Source organism: Pristiophorus japonicus, chromosome 4, assembly GCF_044704955.1.
Source record: "Pristiophorus japonicus isolate sPriJap1 chromosome 4, sPriJap1.hap1, whole genome shotgun sequence".
NCBI lineage: Eukaryota > Metazoa > Chordata > Chondrichthyes > Pristiophoridae > Pristiophorus > Pristiophorus japonicus.
Genome location: NC_091980.1, coordinates 56,954,081 through 56,973,714, shown reverse-complemented (window position 1 = coordinate 56,973,714; position 19,634 = coordinate 56,954,081). Strand labels below are relative to the sequence as shown.

The 19,634-nt window shown below is 44.7% G+C and overlaps 1 protein-coding gene across 3 annotated transcripts in view; it reads right to left on the bottom strand.

The window, feature by feature from the left end:
- LOC139262921 (pterin-4-alpha-carbinolamine dehydratase 2-like) overlaps positions 1-16,177 on the bottom strand; it is a 72,133-nt gene extending 55,956 nt beyond the window's left edge. For 2 of the 3 annotated variants that reach the window (XM_070878222.1, XM_070878223.1), the window contains exons 1-2: positions 16,087-16,177; positions 15,808-15,977 (exon numbers count right to left, since the gene is read on the bottom strand). In XM_070878222.1, the coding sequence (XP_070734323.1) occupies positions 15,808-15,909 (102 nt within the window). In that variant the 5' untranslated portion in view covers positions 15,910-15,977; positions 16,087-16,177. The other variant, XM_070878224.1, reaches the window with a different exon arrangement.
- Positions 16,178-19,634: the final 3,457 nt, after the last annotated feature.

Genomic DNA, 19,634 nt, shown 5'->3' with positions numbered 1-19,634 from the left:
AATGGCTTAGTAACTCAGTTTATCATACAATGTAACACAGAGCCATGTGGACCATGAAAGACTCAGATTTGAGTCCTGGTATGTGCCACAGAGCTGGTGCCCATCAGCCTCACTGCCCCAAGTCTGAGGGGAGAAATAAAAAGATCCAAAATGTCCATCTTTGTAATGTTAGAATAGGTGGAGATAAGGAATAATAAGGAGAAAAAGTCGCTGGTGGGCATAGTCTATAGGCCCCCTAACAGTAGCTACACTGTTGGACGGAGTATAAATCAAGATATAATGGAGGCTTGTAAAAAAGGAACAGCAATAAACATGGGCGATTTTAACCTTCATGTTGATAGGACAAAGGAAATTGGCCAGGATAGGGTTGAGTAAGAGTTTACAGAGTGTATCCGGGATAGTTTCCTTGAACAGTACATTGCGGAACCAATCAGGGAGCAGACTATCTTAGATCTGGTACGTGTAATGAGACAGGATTAATAAACAATCTCCTAGTAAAGGATCCTCTAGGAATGAGTGACCATAACATGGTTGAATTTTAAATTCAGTTGGAGGGTGAGAAAGTTGGATCTCTAACCAGTGTCCTAAGCTTAAACAAAGGAGACTGCAAAGATATGAAGGCAGAGTTGGCTAAAGTGGACTGGGAAAATAGATTAAAGACGGTTGATAAACAGTAATAGACATATAAAGGAGATATTTCATAACTCTCAACAAAAATATATCCCAATGAGAAGGAAAGACTGTAAGAGAAGGGATAACCATCCATAGCTAACTAAGGAAATAAGGCATGGTATCAAATTGAAAACAAGGGTATACAATGTGGCCAGATGATTGGGAAACTTATAAAAGCCAGCAAAGAACTAAAAAAATAACAGAGAGGGAAGATAGTTTATGAAAGTAAATTAGCATGAAATATAAAAACAGATAGGAGTTTCTACACATACGTAAAATGGAAAAGAGTGACTAAAGTAAATGTTGGTCCCCTAAAGGTTGAGACTAGGGAATTAATAATGGGGAACAGGGAAACGGCAGAAACTTTGAACAAATATTTTGTATCAGTTCACGGTAGAAGACACTAAAAACATCCCAATAGGAGATAATCAAGGGGCTATAGGGAGGGAGGAACTTAATACAATCACTATCACTAAAGAAGTAGTACTCGGTAAAACAATGGGACTAAAAGTGGACAAGTCCCCTGGACCTGATGGCTTATATCCTAGGGTCTTAAAAGAAGTGGCTGCAGAGATAGTGAATGCACTGGTTGTAATCTACCAAAATTCGCTGGATTCTGGGGAGGTCCCAGCAGATTGGAAAACAGCAAATGTAACGCCCCTATTTAAAAAGGGGAGGCAGACAGAAAGCCGGAAACTATAAACCGGTTAGCCTAACATCTGTCGTTGGGAAAATACTGGAGTCCATTATTAAGGAAGCAGTAGCTGGACATTTGAAAAAGCATAATTCAATCAAGCAGAGTCAGCATGGTTTTATGAAAGGGAAATCATGTTTGACAAATTTGCTGGAGTTCTTTGAGGATGTAATGAACAGGGTGGATAAAGGGGAACCAGTGGATTTCCAGAAGGCATTCGATAAGGTGCCACATATCATGGGGTTGGAGGTAATATATTAGCATGGATTGAGGATTGGCTAACTAATCTGTTTGGCTAACTACACAGAGAATCGGGATAAATGGATCATTTTCGGTTGGCAAACAGTAACTAGTGGGGTGCCGCAGGAATCAGTGCTGGGGCTTCAACTATTTACAATCTATATTAATGACCTGGAAGAAGGGACCGAGTGTAATGTAGCCAAGTTTGCTGATGATACAAAGATGAGTGGGAAAGCAAATTGTGAGGAGGACACAAAAAATCTACAAAGGGATATAGACAGGCTATGTGAGTGGGCAAAAATTTGTCAGATGGAGTATAATGTAGGAAAATGTGAGGTTATCCACTTTGGCAGAAAAAATAGAAAAGCAAATTATAATTTAAATGTAGAAAAATTGCAAAGTGCTTCAGTACAGAGTGACCTGGGGGTCCTTAGGCATGAAACACAAAAGGTTTGTATACAGATACAGCAAGTAATCAGAAGGCAAATGGAATGCTGGCCTTTATTGCAAGGGGGAAGAGAGTATAAAAGCAGAGAAATCCTGCTACAACTGTACAGGATATTAGTGTACTTCGAGTACTGCGTGCAGTTTTGGTCTCCGTATTTAAGGATATACTTGCATTGGAGGCTGTTCAGAGAAGGTTCATTAGGTTGATTCCGGAGCTGAGGGGGTTGACTTATGAATATAGGTTGAGTAGGTTGGGACTATACTCATTGGAGTTCAGAAGAATGAATAATGATCTTATCGAAACATGTAAGGTAATAAGAGGGCTCGACAAGTTGGATGCAGAGAGGATATTTCCAGTCATAGGAGGCATAGTCTCAGAATAAGGGGCCGCCTATTTAAAACGGAGATGAGGAGGAATTTCTTCTCTCAAAGGGTTGTAAATCTGTGGAATTTTCTGCCCGAGAGAGCTGTGTAGGCTGGGTCATTGAATATATTGAAGGTGGAGATAAACAAATCTTTGAGCGATAAGGGAATAAAGGGTTATGGGGAGCGGTCAGGGAAGTGGAACTGAGTCCATGATCAGATCAGCCATGATCTTATTAGATGACGGAGCAGGCTCAAGGTGTCAAATAGCCTACTCCTGCTGCTATTTCTGATGTTCTTATGTTCTAAGGCCAGCAGGTGTTTTTACATAAGTAACCAGTAATCACTGGCCTTAGGCACACAGATGTGATTATTATGTCTTTCATGGAGAATTCCTTTAATTTATATACAATAAGCATGTGGTGATGTTTATTATTCAGATATAAATTATCAGACTGTTGTTTCATAAGCATTGGATATGTAACAGTCTGTTTCCTTTAGGGAACACACCAGAAAAACAATGGCCTCGAATTTGCGGTCAGCGACAAGTCAAAGGCGTTCGCCACTGGCCCCGAAGTAAGCTTCCCACAAAGATCTCAATCTCTGTGGCGAGAAGTTCAACTTTTCTGACATTCTGTTGAAACCAACGCAAGTTAATGGAGAATCCCTAACGCGAGCTGCTGTGATGTCAACAAGCTGTCTAAGCAGCCAATCAAAATGTAGAATTCTCAGACAGCGAACCAGGAAGTGGATAAGCTCCTTTGATTCTAACCTTTTAAAAATGTTAGAGAGAGCAAGGATTGGGGGCTCTCACATAGGGAAAAGGCAAACCTGAAATAAAGATGAACAAACTTTAAAAGAAGAGTAATTTTTTAAGTTTCTTAAAAATTTTAATTTTTGTTAAAATGAATGAATTTGACACTCCACAAAATTAAAATTAGTTTTTCAGGGCCATAACCTTTGTTTAGTAGTCAAGACACTGTTAAAACCCCAATTATACCTAATCCAACAAGGCCTAACTTTTAATGGGGTATTTAACAGCGGTATTACTGTGGAAGAGCTGAAATTTTCAGCAGTTTCCATGATTTGACAGATTGCACCGATTGTCAGCTCTGGGGGTGGGGGGGGACGAAAGAGTGCGTGGAAGGGAGGGAAGGGTGGAAGGGCCACAGCGTAGCCTGTGGAGGAACAGTGAATAACTTCAGGATTTGCGTGTTAGGATGCACATGCCTTAAATCCTGAAGTTGCAGTCAGTTTCGAGGCGAAATGACTGCGAGCGCTGCCAATTCGCCGTCATCAGGGCCGCAAGTTCCGGGCCAATACTACAAACTGACACTGTTCAACACTTACATGTTCCTAGCGGCCTCACACGACAGCCTCAGGCCAAACGTATTTTCTAAAAAAAAATTTGTTTCCAACTCCAAATAAATTCAGGGGGTGAAAAGTGACAACTAAAACACAAAAATAAAGTATGTTGAGAATCAGCACAGGAAAGGGGAGCAAGAAAGGACAGGTTACAAACCTTCAAACAATGGTCACAGCAGCACGCTCAGTAAGACAGTTAATGTTAGACTCTTTGAAAAATTTGTTCTGCTTTACTGATGAACTGGCAAAAGTCTATTGTATCAAAGGTATGTTGTAATTAGTGGGTTAGTTGATTAGCCAAATTTGGTCATTTGGTTATCCATAATCAGTTTTTGTCATGTTGATTCAGGGATAAATACTGGCCAGGACACCGGGGTTAACTCCCCTGCTCTTCTTCGAAATACTGCCATGGGATCTTTTACGTCCACCTGAGAGAGCAGATGGGGCCTCGGTTTAATGTCTCATCCGAAAGACTAAAGTTCTGCTAATGTGAGATGTGTTGCCTGCGAGGACAGATAACTTAATGAGGGGTGAATGCCAAATATAAACCTGTTTAAACCATAGTCATCCTTCTGCAGTACTTTAGTTATCCTCTTTCTGCCAATTTTCCCCTCCCCACTTAAAAGGTGTTAACCACTTCCCGAGTACAGTTCACAGGTGCGAGCCACCCTCTTGTAACTCACCCCAAAGCCCATTCTTCATGTGAGTCTGGACAATGAGGATTGACAGGCTTTTTCGTGCCTAGGAAAGCACCTGCAAGTCTAACCTTGTTTCACCCAACATCAATACACATGCACTTCCAGCAGAGGATGCTGGATACCAATCAGTAGAAAGAAGTCTAGCCAGTGTCCCATGCCTGAGCCCAGAGGTGCCGAGATCAGTTCATTCATCATAGACTGGGAATCAAACTAGGGTTCATTCTTTTCTTTGTGGCTCCGTTGTTCATCATCTTGATCAGCTGAGCCTTTGAAAGACCCCTCCTTTTCCAGCTACTTTAATACAACATCTAAAATGTTTATTATTTTGTCCTATTGATACAAGATGCAACAAAAATAAAGTGTTTTTGTCTATGGCTTATTTATTGCATTCTTTCTTCCTGGGCATGGCACATATAAGATTAAAACTGGTTACTACATACTATCCATTTCTACAAGCTGCTGCAAATACAGGCACAACATCTCAAATCCGGCAACCTTGGGACTGAGACCACACCGGTTTTCAAATTTTTCCAGATTTCGGACAAGACAAAATACTAATGGTGGCGCGGGTCAGGTCAGGTCGGGCCGGGTCGAGGGTCATTTGGCAAGGCTCAGACCGATCGCACAACATTTAAAACATAGCGGTGAAGCCTATAACTAGTCAGCCTATATAGTGGCCAATATGCCGTATTATTGCCTTGTCATGTTACCATCCCACATTACAACAGGGACGACACTCCAAAAGTATTTAATTAGCTATAAAATGCTTTGAAACATCTGGTGGTCATGAAAGGTGCGAAATAAATGCAAGTCTTTCTTTTTATTGTACTTAGACAGGGTCTCATCTCAAATAATTCAAAGTGCTTGGTACTGATCAATATGTCAAGCTATTCCATTCAACTACAAGCATCCTGTGGATTTGTTTACAGTACGTGTTTGTATGTCCAAATGCTATTTTGAATCTTATGAATGTCTGACCATCTAAATTAATTTATGAGAAACGCTGTTACCATGTCCTTTGATCTCTGACATATTCCAAGGAATTTCAAGCTACGTCCATTATTAAAGAAGCAGTAGCAGGACATTTGGAAAAGCAAAATTTGGTCAGGCAGAGTCAGCATGGATTTATGAAGGGGAAGTCATGTTTGACAAATTTGCTGGAGTTCTTTGAGGATAAAGGGGAACCAGTGGATGTGGTGTATTTGGACTTCCAGAAGACATTTGACAAGGTGCCACATAAAAGATTACTGCACAAGATAAAAGATCACAGGGTTGGGGGTAATATATTAGCATGGATAAAGGATTGGCTAACTAACAGAACAGAGAGTCGGGATAAATGGTTCATTCTCTGGTTGGCAACCAGTAACTAGTGGGGTGTCACAGGAATCAGTGCCGGGACCCCAACTATTTACAATCTATATTAACGGCTTGGAAAAAGGGACTGAGTGTAACGTAGTCATGTTTGCTGACGATACAAAGATGGGAGGAAAAGCAATGTGTGAAAAAGATACAAAAAATCAGCAAAAGGACATAGGCAGGCTAAGTGAGCGGGCAAAAATTTGGCAGTTGGGAGTATAATGTTGGAAAATGTGAGGTCATGCACTCTGGTAGAAAAAAAACAAAGAGCAAGTTATTATTTAAATGGAGAAAGATTGCAAAGTGCCGCAGTACAGTGGCACTTGTGCATGAAACATAAAAGGATAGTATGTAGGTACAGAACGTGATCAGGAAGGCCAATGGCATCTTGGCCTTTATTGCAAAGGAGATGGAGTATAAAAGCAGGGAAGTCTTGCTGCAGTTTTACAAGGTTTTGATGAGACCACACCTGGAATACTGCGTGCAGTTTTGGTTTCCATATTTACGAAAAGATATACTTGTTTTGGAGACAGTTCAGAAAAGGTTCACTAGGTTGATTCCGGGGATGAGGGGGTTGACTTATGAGGAAAGACTGAGAAGGTTGGGCCTCTACTCATTGGAGTTCAGAAGAATGAGAAGTGATCTTATCGAAACGTATATTATGAGGGGATTTGACAAGGTGGATGCAGAGAGGATGTTTCCACTGATGGGGGAGACTAGAACTAGAGGGCATGATCTTAGAATAAGGGGCTGCCCATTTAAAACAGAGATGAGAAATTTCTTCTCTGAGGGTTGTAAATCTGTGGAATTTGCTGCCTCAAGAGAGTTGTGGAAGCTGGAACATTGAATAAATTTAAGACAGAAATAGACAGTTTCTTAAACGATAAGAAGATAAGGGGTTATGGGGAGCGGGCGGGAATGTGGAGCCGAGTCCATGATCATATCAGCCATGATCTTACTGAATGGCGGAGCAGGCTCGAGGGGCCGTGTGGCCTACTCCTGTTCCTATTTCTTATGTTCTTATTGTTATGTCTCAAATAAAACAATGTAACTGAGTACTGCAGACGTGAGTAAGTGTGACTTTAGTCTCTTTATTCTAACTCCAGAGTGCTGGTACATATAGCATGCTCCCAAGGGATGCTGGGATCCCTTGGGACTCCAACAGAAAAGTCCTCTGGTGCAGTAAGATGCTGGTTACATAGCGCTGCATACATAACATCACTCCCTCCCAAAATCAATAGTACACTTGTTTACGGGTGAGACGATCTGGGGCTTTCTACTCCCTAGTCAATCGTCTCAGTACAAATGCAGGTGCAGGTGAGTTGGTTGGGCCTTCGCTGGGTTGCTGGGGATGATGTGTTCAGCTTTATGGTCAACGGTGATGTCGGTTGCCACTTGTGTGTGTGTCGGAGTGTCGAGGTTGGTGGTGTCTTCTTCAGGTTGCTCGTGGCAGTCTGTGAATCGCAGTTTGGTTTGGTCCAAATGCTTTCTGCAAGTTAGTCCATTTGCGAGTTTGACCTGAAACACTCTACTCCCTTCTTTGGCTATGACAGTGCCAGCAAGCCATTTGGGACCATGTCCATAGTTCAGTACAAATACAGGATCATTGACTTCAATATCGCATGATATATTTGCACGATCATGGTACATGCTTTGCTGATGCCACCTGCCCGAGACATGATCCTGGAGATCAGGGTGGACTAGAGAGAGCCTTGTTTTGAGCGCCCTGTTCATGAGCAGCTCGGCTGGGGGAACCCCGGTGAGCGAGTGGGGTCTGGTACGGTAGTTGAGCAGGACTCAGGGCAGGCGGGTCTGCACGCGTTTCAAGCTTTGCTTGATGGTTTGGACTGCCCGTTCTGCCTGGCCAATGGATGCGAACTTGCACAGGGCAGATGTGACATGCTTGATCCCATTGCGGGTCATGAATTCCTTGAATTCAGCACTGGTGAAACACGGCCCGTCGCTGGCAGGTTTTCGATGGTGGCAGTGGACGTGCTTACAGACATTATTACACACTCAATCCATTTTGAATAAGCATCCACAACAACCAAGAACATTTTGCCTAGGAACAGGCCAGCGAAGTCAACATGGATCCTTGATCATGGTTTGAAGGGTCATGACCACAAACTTAGCGGTGCCTTCCTGGGTGCATTGCTCAGTTGAGAGCAAGTGTTGCATTGGCGTACACAAGACTCCAAATCTGAGTCGATGCCGGGCCACCACACATGGAATCTGGCTATAACTTGCATCATTACTATGCCTGGGTGGGTGCTGTGTAGGTCGCGTATGAACGTTTCCCTGCCTTTCTTGGGCAAAACCACGTGATTACCCCACAAAAGACAGTCCATCTGTATGGACATTTTGTCTTTACGCCGCTGGAACTGCTTGATCTCTTCCTGCATATCTGCTGGGCTGCTGGACCAGCTCCCATAGAGGAGAGAGTTTTTTTTACAAGGGGCAGTAAAGGATCCTGGCTGGTCCAGGTCCTGATCTGGCGGGTCATAGCAGGTGACTTTTCGTTTTCAAATGCATCCATCACGAAGAGCAAGTCTGCAGGCTGTGCTATTTCCACCCTGGTGGTGAGCAATGGTACCCAACTGAGGGCGTCAGCGCAATTCTCTGTGCCTGGCCTGTGGCGAATTACAGTTATATGCAGACAGCATGCGCGCCCATCTTTGGATGCGAGCAGAGCATTGGTATCGATGCCTTTGCTCTCTGAGAATAGTGATAGGAGCGGCTTGTGGTCAGTTTCTAACTCGAACTTAAGCTCAAACAGATACTGATGCATTTTTTTTTACCCCATATATGCATGGCAGAGCTTCTTTTTTAATCATGCTGTAGGCCCTTTCGGCCTTGGACAAGCTCCTGGACGCATATGCGACCCGGATGCAATGTTCCCAATTTGTTAGCTTGTTGTAACACACCCCCGACCCCGTACGAAGACGCAATGCAAGCTAGCACTAAACGTTTACATGGATCATACAAGACAAGCAGTTATGTTGGAACATAACAGATTTCTGGCTTTCTCAAAAGCCGTCTCTTGTGATTTCCCCCATACCCAGTCATCTCCCTTGCGTAACAACACATGTAGAGGTTCTAGCAAGGTGCTTAACCCGGGTAGGAAATTACCAAAATAAATGAGGAGTCCTAGGAACGACCGCAGCTCAGTCACGTTCTGTGGTCTCGGCACGTTCTTGATGTCTTCCGTCTTGGCATCGGTGGGTTTGATGCCGTCTGTTGCGATTCTTTTTCCCAAAACCTCGACCTCTGGCGCCAGGAAAACACACTTCGAGCATTTCAATCAGAGTCCCACGCGATCTAGCTGACTTAGAACTTCCTCCAGGTTCTTCAAGTGTTCGATGGTATCCCAACCTGTGATCAAAATGTCATCCTGGAAAACCATGGTGCGCGGAACCGACTTTAGCAGACTCTCCATTTTCCTTTGAAAAATCGCCGCAGCCGATTGAATCCCAAACGGGCATCTATTGTAGATGAACAGACCTTTGTGCGTGTTGATGCAGATGAGGCCTTTCGAAGATTCCGGCAGCTCCTGCGTAGGCCGAGGTCAGGTCCAACTTGGTGAACGTCTTTCCTCCTGCCAACGTCGCAAATAGGCCATCTGCCTTGGGTAGTGGGTACTGGTCCTGCAGCGAAAGGCAGTTAATCGTTACTTTATAGTCCCCACAAATTCTGACCGTGCCATCGCCCTGGAGAACCGGAACAATCGGACTGGCCCACTCGTTGAACTCCACTGGCGTGATGATGCCCTCTCGTTGCAGCCTGTACAGCTCGATCTCCACTTTCTCTCACATCATGTATGGTACCGCACGTGCCTTGTGGTGGATGGGTCGTGTACCGGGAACCAAGTGGATCTGCACCTTCGTCCCCGAGAAACTTCCAATGCCCGGCTCAAACAACGATGGAAACTTGCTCAGAACCTGGGCACATGAGGCATCGTCGACGGACAAAAGCTCTCGGATGTCGTCCCAGTTCCAGCAGATTTTTCCCCACCAGCTTCTGCCGAACAGTGTGGGACAATCTCCTGGTACAATCCATAGTGGGAGTTCGTGCACTGCTCCATCATAGGAGACTTTTACTGCTGCACTGCCAATTACAGGGATCAGCTCTTTAGTGTAAGTTCTCAGCTTGGTATGAATAGGGCTCAGCTTGGGCCTGTGTACCTTGTTGCATCACAGCCTGTCGAAGGCCATTTTGCTCATGATGGACTGACTCGCACCCGTGTTCAGTTCCATGGATACTGGAATTCCGTTCAGTTCACCTTTTAACATAATCGGTGGACATTTCGTGGTGAAGGTGTGTACCCCGTACATTCCTGTCTCCTCGGTTTGAGTCTCCAGTTCAGTTTGATCCGCCATGGATCGGTCTTCCTCTGCAAGGTGGTGGTTTGCAGAGTTTGCAGCTTGTCTGCACATTCACTGGAGGTGTCCCATTGTTCCACAGCCTTTGCACGCATAGTATTTGAAGCGGCATTAATGGGCTCGATGATCACCTCCGCAGCGCCAACAAGGTGTCAATTGCCTCGAATTAACGCTTGATGGCGGACTCTGGGTCATCTGAGGTCGTGCAGCTGCAGGCGTGTACGTTCTACCATATGCATTCCTGCCTGAAAACAACATTACTTTGTGTACAGTTCTTGCCAAAATCTCTTTATGCTGCGAAATTTGTTTGGTGTTATCGCTGGTGGACATAAATGCCTGGGCTATCGTTATGGCTTTGCTCAGGTTCGGTTTTTCAACAGTCAATAGTTTGCGAAGAATAACCTCATGGCCAATGCCAAACACAAAGAAGTTTCTTAGCATTTGCTCCAGAATTCACAATGTCCTGCAAGGCACCTTAGTTCGCCACTTCCTGGCCTTCAGAACGTTGACATGTGTAAAATCGATACCTTGCCATCAGAAGGCTCTCCTTCAGATTTAGGTCCTCCCGGACCAGCGTACACAATTCTTCATACAATTTGGTTGTTGGTTTCACCGCAAGAAGATTCTTCATGTGGCCATAGGTTGTTGCCCCGCAGACAGTGAGGAGGATCGCCCTTCGTTTGGCAGCGTTCACAGTCCCTTCCACCTCACTGGCCACGAAGTATTGGTCGAGTCGCTCCACGTAGGCCTCCCAATCGTCCCCTTCTGAGAATTTCTCCAGGATGCCAACAGTTCTCTGCATTTTCGCGTGATGGTTCGTTATCTCATCGCCAGTTGTTATGTCTCAAAATAAAGCAATGTAACTGAGTACTGCAGGACGTGAGTAAATGTGACCTTAGTCTCTTTATTCTAACTCCAGAGTGCTGGCACAGCATGGGAGGCCTGTTTATATACAGTGCTCCCAAGAGACGCTGGGGTCCCTTGGGATGCCAACAGATACGCCCTCTGGTGGCGGTAGGATGCTGATTACATAGTGTTGCATACATAACACTTATGTTCTTATCTTTGGGGATACGACACAAAGACAAAAAACTGGAGTCATCAGGAGTACATAGCAAGTCAGTAGATTCTGTGATAGCGGATGCCATTTAAGAAGGAAACAACTGTATTTTAAGTCAGTTTCATATTGTGGTTAGCGAAAGAAACAGGTCTTACTTGTTTCGAAAAATATACAGTTTTGTACAGAGTACTGTTCATTTGCCGGTTTAATAAATTTGTCCAGTGCTTAATAGCAAGAGCCACATAAAGTTGTATATTCTGCTCCCTCCATTTACCTAGATATTACACAAATAAAGTCGCTGTCTGACTTGTAGGGCATGTGAGGCCCACTTACAGAAGTGGCGAGCAATACTGAACCCAAGGAAACATCTAGCATTAAAAATGCAAAAACATTACACAAGGTATATATAAAAGATACAAAATTATGGTGGCTACATTCTGCATCATTACTGAAAATTTAAAGCCAACTTCAAACCCAAATATGGGATCATAACTCATGTTAATATTTCAATACATGATAAACCTAATCATATGCTAACCACAACATTTGATTCCCTTGTGAAACAAAGCAATTTGCTGCATTCAGAAACTACAGTGATAAAGTACTGGACTCCCACATTGAAGACTCAACCAGTTTCAAATAATTCAGGCTTGCTCCAATGGATGAATTAAGAGTTCCAGACAAGGGGAAAACTGGCTGGGGATGCAAAAGGAAGGAAGGCAGTGGAGTCAAACAGCCCTTTTGTACTATCCAATTTCATCTCCTGGTAAGATAAACAACACACAAATCAACCATGGCGATAATTTGTGGGCTCCATATTGCTGCACTGCTAATCAAGGACAGTGTCGTACAATGTAAGGCATAGGATTCGATTACAAAAATGTAATCAATTATTTTACAAAAATCTAAAAATTACATCAATAAAAATAAAAGGTAAGTACTGTATTTTAATTATGACTGCAATGTTCCCATGGTTGTAGTCAAATCTTGATTATTGTACAATACATTTACTGCAAAAATAGAATATCTGAAGAGGAATTCTACAAATTGAAAAGTATTGTTAAACAAGCTTTGCAATATCTCATTCTGGTAGCTCAAACAAACAAAATATATTGTGAAAAGTTATTAAACTGCTAGAATAATAATGACACTTGGGTGAGGTTCCATCCCACCCACCCCAAACTGCAAGTGAGGCAATTCCTGCTGGAGGGCAGTTACTCTGACAGTAGCAGCCCTCTACTTCACCAGAGTCAACGACAACTTGCATTTATATAGCACCTTTCCTGCTGAGCACTGTCCTAAAGCATTGTACAGAGGCGCAATCAAAAGCAGATACTGAGCCAAAGAAATATTAGCAATGACTAAAGGTTTGAGCAAGGATCATCTTAAAAACAAAATGAGCGCACAAGAGATTTAGTGTGGGAATTCCAGAGCATGGGGTCCAAGCAGCTGTAAGCACAGCTACCACTAGTGGGGCAAAGGGAGAGGAGAGGCACAAGAGGTCAGAATCAGAAAAACAATGGGGGCGAAGTTGTCCTGCACCCCATTTGGAGGCAGTAACCTTCCGGGGCCAGGACATTTATCGCCCAGCCCGAATGTTCCTCCCCCGGTGCGCAATTTGGTCCTTCACCACTCAACAGAGGTGGAACGATATCGGAGGTGCCCCACGTAGTGCTAACACGGCAGAACGACCCTCCCCTTCAATTAAAGGGGAGGGCTGCTGCGTTCTGTGCAGTCCTTTTGGCAGCCACCACTGGGCGACCAGGGACACCCTCGACCAGGCCAACAGCACGGCAGCCAAAAAGAAGTGCCGAGCTGCCGTATGGCGGCCCAGTCGAGGCGAGGGCCACCATTGTCGGACCGACAGAAAAATATGGAGGCCCACGGCGCAAATGGCCTCCCCTTTAAGGGCGCAGATGTCTGCCAGCATCGTGACCCGCGAAGCTGGCGGTGACATCGGCTGGCGCCATCCTTGCAACCGCGGGGCAATTTCCCCTGCCGGGCGCAAAGGGGTCGGCGCAAAACGATGAGAGATCGGCACATACGGCAATGATGTCATCGCCATGCATGCGCCAGCCCAGGGCGCAGGGTGAATCTCTACCAGCCCCCAAACGAACCCCAAATCTCCGGGGCAATTTCCCCGGAGACACTATCGACCCCTTCCCCCGGGTGATAACCTCATTGTGCCCCCTGGAGTTCAGAAGGATGAAGGGTGATCTTATAGAAACATTTAAAATAATGAAAGGGATAGACAAGATAGAGGCAGAGAGGTTGTTTCCACTGGTCGGAGAGACTAGAACTAGGGGGCACAGCCTCAAAATACGGGGGAGCCAATTTAAAACCGAGTTGAGAAGGAATTTCTTTTCCCAGAGGGTTGTGAATCTGTGGAATTCTCTGCCCAGGGAAGCAGTTGAATGTATTCAAATCACAGATAGGTAGATTTTTAACCAATCAGGGAATTAAGGGTTATGGGGAGCGGGCGGGTAAGTGGAGCTGAGTCCACGGCCAGATCAGCCATGATCTTGTTGAATGGCGAAACAGGCTCGAGGGGCTAGATGGCCTACTCCTGTTCCTAATTCTTATGTTCTTATGTTCTTATAAAAAAGGGCAATTTTGCCCCCAGTGAGTTGGGGGGTGGGGGGTATCGTTGGAGATTAAAGAGGGAGGGGATGAGAATTTTAAATGCAAAACATCAGATCATCAGGAACCAGGTCAGCAAGAATAGGGTCATGGGCAAGCAGGACATGTGAAGGATAGAGGCAGCAGTTTTGGGATGAGCTGAAGATTACAGAGGGAGAAGAATGGGAGGAATTAATTGAAATAGTTGAGTTTGGAGGTGACAAAGGCATGGACAAGCATTTCAGCAGATCAGCCGAGGTAGGGGTGGAATCAAGCAATGTTACAGAAGTGGAAGAAGGCAGTCTTTGTAATGTGGAGGATATGGGCTCAACTTGGAATCAATTAGGATGCTCAAGCTGCACAGAGTTTGGGAGTCACTGGGGAGTAGGATGGAATTAGTGGCAAGGGAACAAAATCTGTGGCTGGGGCCAAAAGATGATGACTTTGATCTTCCCAATGTTTAGCTGTAAGAAATTGTAGCTCACCCATGGCTGGATGTTAGGCAAGCAGTCATTAACACAGTATCAGTGGATGGGTTAGGACAGGTAATGGAGAGGTAGAGCTAGATGTTGTCAGCATACATGTTGAAGCTGACCACATGTCTGCAGATGATATTGCCAAGGGCAGCATGTTAGATGAGGAGGAAACAGACAAGGATAAATCCTTGGGGAAGTCCGGAGCTAATGGTGCAGGAAGAGAAGCAATTAATGAAGATGCTTTGACTATGATCGGATAGGCAAGAGTGGAACAACTGGACAGCAGAAGCGAGATCTTGGAGAAGACTGATGTGGTTGATCATGTCCAAGGCTGCAGAGAGCTCGAAGGGTCACAGTCAGAGAATAGCCTTGTTACTTTGAGTGACAGTCTGCATAATGAATAGCTAGAGGCCAGTTAGTTACAGAGAGCATCACAGCCAAGGTCGATCCCACCCTGACGTCTAAACATGTGCTCTTTCCATCAGGTATCCCAACAGTGCAGTTCAGAGTGGGAACCCTTCTTTTGCCTCAAGCTGCTGAAACAAATTGGCCGTTGCTTTGGCCCCAGTCAACTCGGCACAGACTGGGAGTCAAACGTGGGATAATATTTAGGGTTACCAACTCTGGTTGGACTATTCCTGGAGATTTCATCACATAAAATTATATAAAATATACAGAAACAGGCCATTCAGCCCAACCAGTGTTTATGCTCCACTCGAGCCTCCTCCCATCCTTGCTAATCTCACCCTACCAGCATAACCCTCTATTCCCTTCTCCCTCATGTACTTGTCTAGCTACCCCTTGATCTCTCCCCTCCAACCACCTGGCTCGCACAATGCCGCCTGACACGCTCATCCTCATGGAGTCCCGCCTTCCCACAGCCAACTGGGAAGCGATCAGATTCTCCGTTACCCGATTGGATGATTCTTGACTTTCATTAAAATAAGTAATTAGCAGAAGTGTTAAAAGGAAATGACAAACACCTGGTTTGTCTAAGGACCCATCTGCTCTTTTTCCCCCCTCGGTTTTTGGTTGCAGCAGTGCCTTGGAGATTAATCTTTAACTGGAGACGCTGGGGCAATCCTGAAGAGTTGGCAACCCTAACATTCCTTGAGCTGTATTGCTCAGCAACTCAACGGCAATGGCAAAACGTTTGTAATTTTGGCCATGGAGACAGTGCCCCTTTAACGCCTGTTGTTTTAACCCGAAAGGCGGCAGCTGAACGCAATATGGCTAGCTGCAGCCCACATCAAAAGAGGGTTGAGGGAGAAGAATTCTCATAAGTCGCTGCTGCTGTATTTTCACCTGAAGTCGGTCCACAGGGACATTCCATTCCAAAGACACAGTGTGTCGGAGTCTCTCCCTGTAACAGAGAAGTGCTGTGCTCCACTGCCGTGTCTCCAGCCCTCAGCGCACTCTGCCTCACTCGGGCACCTACCATTTTTGAAGCCAGTCTGAGAGAAGCAGCACTCGAGTGCGCGGTGAGCAGAGGACGCAGCGCCCTGGGCCCCGCCGTCAGGCTGAACAAGAACCAACTCATCGCTCCCCGAATAACCCACGGCCTCCGGCGAGCAAAGTCCCCCACACACAGGGGCAACGTTCAATTCCCTTTAAGAAAAAACACAAAATAAAACCAACCATTAGTTGCCACTGCATACAATAAAAAGTAGGTTCATTTTTTTAAATTAAAAAAGGGCTATTTTAAAGGACAGCATACCGTATCTTCGTCCCTCTAGAGGCAATAAGTTGTACACTTTGTTCCGTGGGTTCGAGCAATGTGCTTGAATAATTACTGTAGAATGCCACCTCTGGTGTCAGTCAGCACACCAAAAGGGATCTGGGTAATCCGGACAGGCTATATATTCAACTGCACTCTTCTCACTACCCAGTTGGGGGATAATCCGGTCCAGCAACTACTAAAATTTAGCTTAAAAAACTACAAATCTCAATTTGCATGTATTTGGGGTGATACACATTCAGATTTAGCAATTAAACAGGGATACCAATTAAGGCCCATTAATGTCTATTGTAGGGACATAATAAGAGCACCTTAACATAACATAAAGAGCACCCAATATTCACATTTATTTTCCAGCATGCAGTCATTGAACAGTGGGCAAGAACCTGCAGCATGCAGCCTTCTGCATTAGTATAATTTAACCACCAAGACATTTGATGATCACAGGGCAGTATTTATTGAAAAATGTTCAAGCTTTAATTTTCTAAATACTGCATTATTCTGCCACAATAGAAGCAAAGTAATGCATAGTCACTTTGGCTATCTATATAGTTTATATTGCCTCTCATTATTCTTACTATCAAAATGAATCATTTCACACTCCGCTGCATTAAATGTCATCTGCCCATTTCTCCAGTCTGTCTATGTCCTCCTGAAGTCTGCTACTATCCTGCTCACTGTTTATTACATTTCTAAGTTTTGTGTCATCTGCAAACTTTAAAATTATGGCGTGTATAGCCAAGTTCAGGTCATTAATATATATACCAAAAGGAGCATTGGGCCGTGACACTCCTAAATGTATTCAGAAAAGTTGCTTCTTCCCCTCCCATATATTTCCAATTGGATTACCAGAACACAAATGTGATCAGTAATTAGAAACATGGAAGCTTGAAGTGGAGATTAAATAATTAACCTCAACACAGTCTGTTAGGAATCAAACACAGGTAAGTTTATTTTACTTGCAAGGGAGAAAACAGGCTGTAGTCAGTCCCTACTGAACTCTCCGTACCCGTTTCTCTAGAAACAAAGAACACATAGGGTTTTTATACAGTTACTCGGACTATAATGGCCGGACATTCAATACATGAGACATATATTGATTTGAATGGACCCAGGCCCTTGTCACTCAAGGTGAAGATGGGTTCCATCCCGCCTACCCCGGGACCTTTCCCCCAATGTGTTTCTGGGTTGTTTATGCAGCTTTGGAATGTTATGTTATCTCTCCATGCTCTTGCTCTGCTTTGAACTTTACTCTACTGGGTACCATTTTTGCTGATGTGTCGGTTTGAAATCAACAATCCCTGAGTTATCTCTTCTGTAGAGACATCAAAGATCTGATGAGGCCTTGAGACAATGCAGATGCACATTTTGTTTCTTGGCTTAGGTTTTGCAAAGACTGCTTCTATCAAACACACTTTAACCCTCTATTCCATGTCTGATTTGTCTAGTGTGACTTATTGCCCCACTTCAAAGCTAGTATTCACCGTCAAAAAAGGATACAAAATAAAATCTACATGACTAAAAACTACAGGAAAGCGTCTAAAACGCATTTTCCGCAATGTTGTGGCCGAATGGTAATATTTTTATCTTCACGCAATAATTTGTTCATATTTTTCTACAAGTACAATTTGAATGAAGACATTACATCTTCATTTCTGCTTTTCTTCAGAAATAGAATTAATTGATGATCAGATGTCCATCTTCTGTACTTAAAAAAGACAGAAAAACATCCAATTTCCAGTGATTACTCAGCAGTGCCAACGTCATCGAGTGGATAGAGGAATTGCTGTGTTCATTGTATTTAGCAAAGAAATTGAAATGTGGTGACATTACATAAGAACATAAGAAATAGGAGCAGGAGTAGACCATACGGCCCCTCGAGCCTGCTCTGCCATTTAATAAGATCATGGCTGATCTGATCACGGACTCAGCTCCACTTCCCTGCTTGCTCCCCATAACCCCCCTTATCGTTTAAGAAACTGTCTATTTCTGTCTTAAATGTATTCAATGTCCCAGCATCCATAGCTCTCTGAGACAGCAAATTCCACAGATTAACAACACTCTGGGAGAGAAGAAATTTCTCCTCGTCTCAATTTTAAATGGGTGGCCCCTTATTCGAAGATCATGCCCTCTAGTTCTAGTCTCCCCCATCAATGGAAATATCCTCTCTGCATCCACCTTGTCATGCCTCCTCATAATCTTATATGTTTCGATAAGATTATTGTGTTCCTAACACAGATGAGACTGCACACAGAGAGGTTAAAGTAACAGTGACCTCAGTCTTTATTAAGACACTCCAGAGTGAGGAACAGGCCTTAGGGGCCGGCTTATATACAGTGCTCTCTTGGGACTTCAGGGGATGCACTCCCTGGTGGCGGAACATGGGAGTGCATGCTTTACAGATACACATCACTCCGCCCCCCAAAATCAAAGTGAAAACTATTTACAAAGTGAGCCTTTCTTTCCCTGGTGGACCGCCTCGGTACAAATGTCTGTTCTGGTGTGTTGGCTGTGCCCTGCAGGGCTGCTGGGTGAGCCTGGCCTTGCTGGGCTGTTGCGCATGATGGGTTCGATTTCTTGGTCTGGGGTGGTGTCGTTGATCCTTTGGGTGTGTGTTGTGGGCTCAAAAAAGATGGTGTCTGCTGTGGGTTGTTCAGGGCAGTCTATGAACCACAGCCTTGTTTGGCCCAGGTGCTTTCTGCAAATTTGTCCATTGTCTAGTTTGACTACAAACACCCTACTCTCTTCTTTAGCTATCACTGTGCCCGCGATCCACTTGGGACCATGTCCATAGTTTAGCACATACACAGGGTCATTCAGATCAATTTCCCATGACACAGTGGCGCGACCATCGTTTACATTTTGTTGCTGCCGCCTGCTCTCTATCTGATCATGCAGGTTGGGGTGAACCAGCTAGAGTTTGGTTTTAAGTGTCCTTTTCATGAGTAGCTCAGCCGGGGGCACGCCTGTGAGCGTGTGGGGTCTCGTGCGGTAGCTGAGCCGTACTCGGGACAGGCGGGTTTGGAGTGAGCCTTCTGTGACTCGTTTAAGGCTCTGTTTGATTGTTTGTACTGCCCGCTCTGCCTGCCCATTGGAGGCTGGTTTAAACGGGGCCGAGGTGACATGTTTGATCCCATTGCGGGTCATGAATTTTTTTAATTCAGCACTGGTGAAACATGGCCCGTTGTCACTGACCAGTATGTCAGGCAGGCCGTGGGTGGCAAACATGGCCCTCAGGCTTTCAATGGTGGCAGTGGCGGTTCTTCCTGACATTATTTCACATTCAATCCATTTTGAAAAAGCATCCACCACCACCAGGAACATTTTATCGAGAAACGGACCTGCATAGTCGACATGGATCCTTGACCATGGTCTGGAGGGCCAGGACCACAAACTTAGTGGTGCCTCTCTGGGCGTGTTGCTCAACTGAGCACACGCGCTGCATTGCCGTACACAGGACTCTAAGTCAGAGTCGATACCGGGCCACCACACGTGGGATCTGGCTATCACTTTCATCATTATTATAC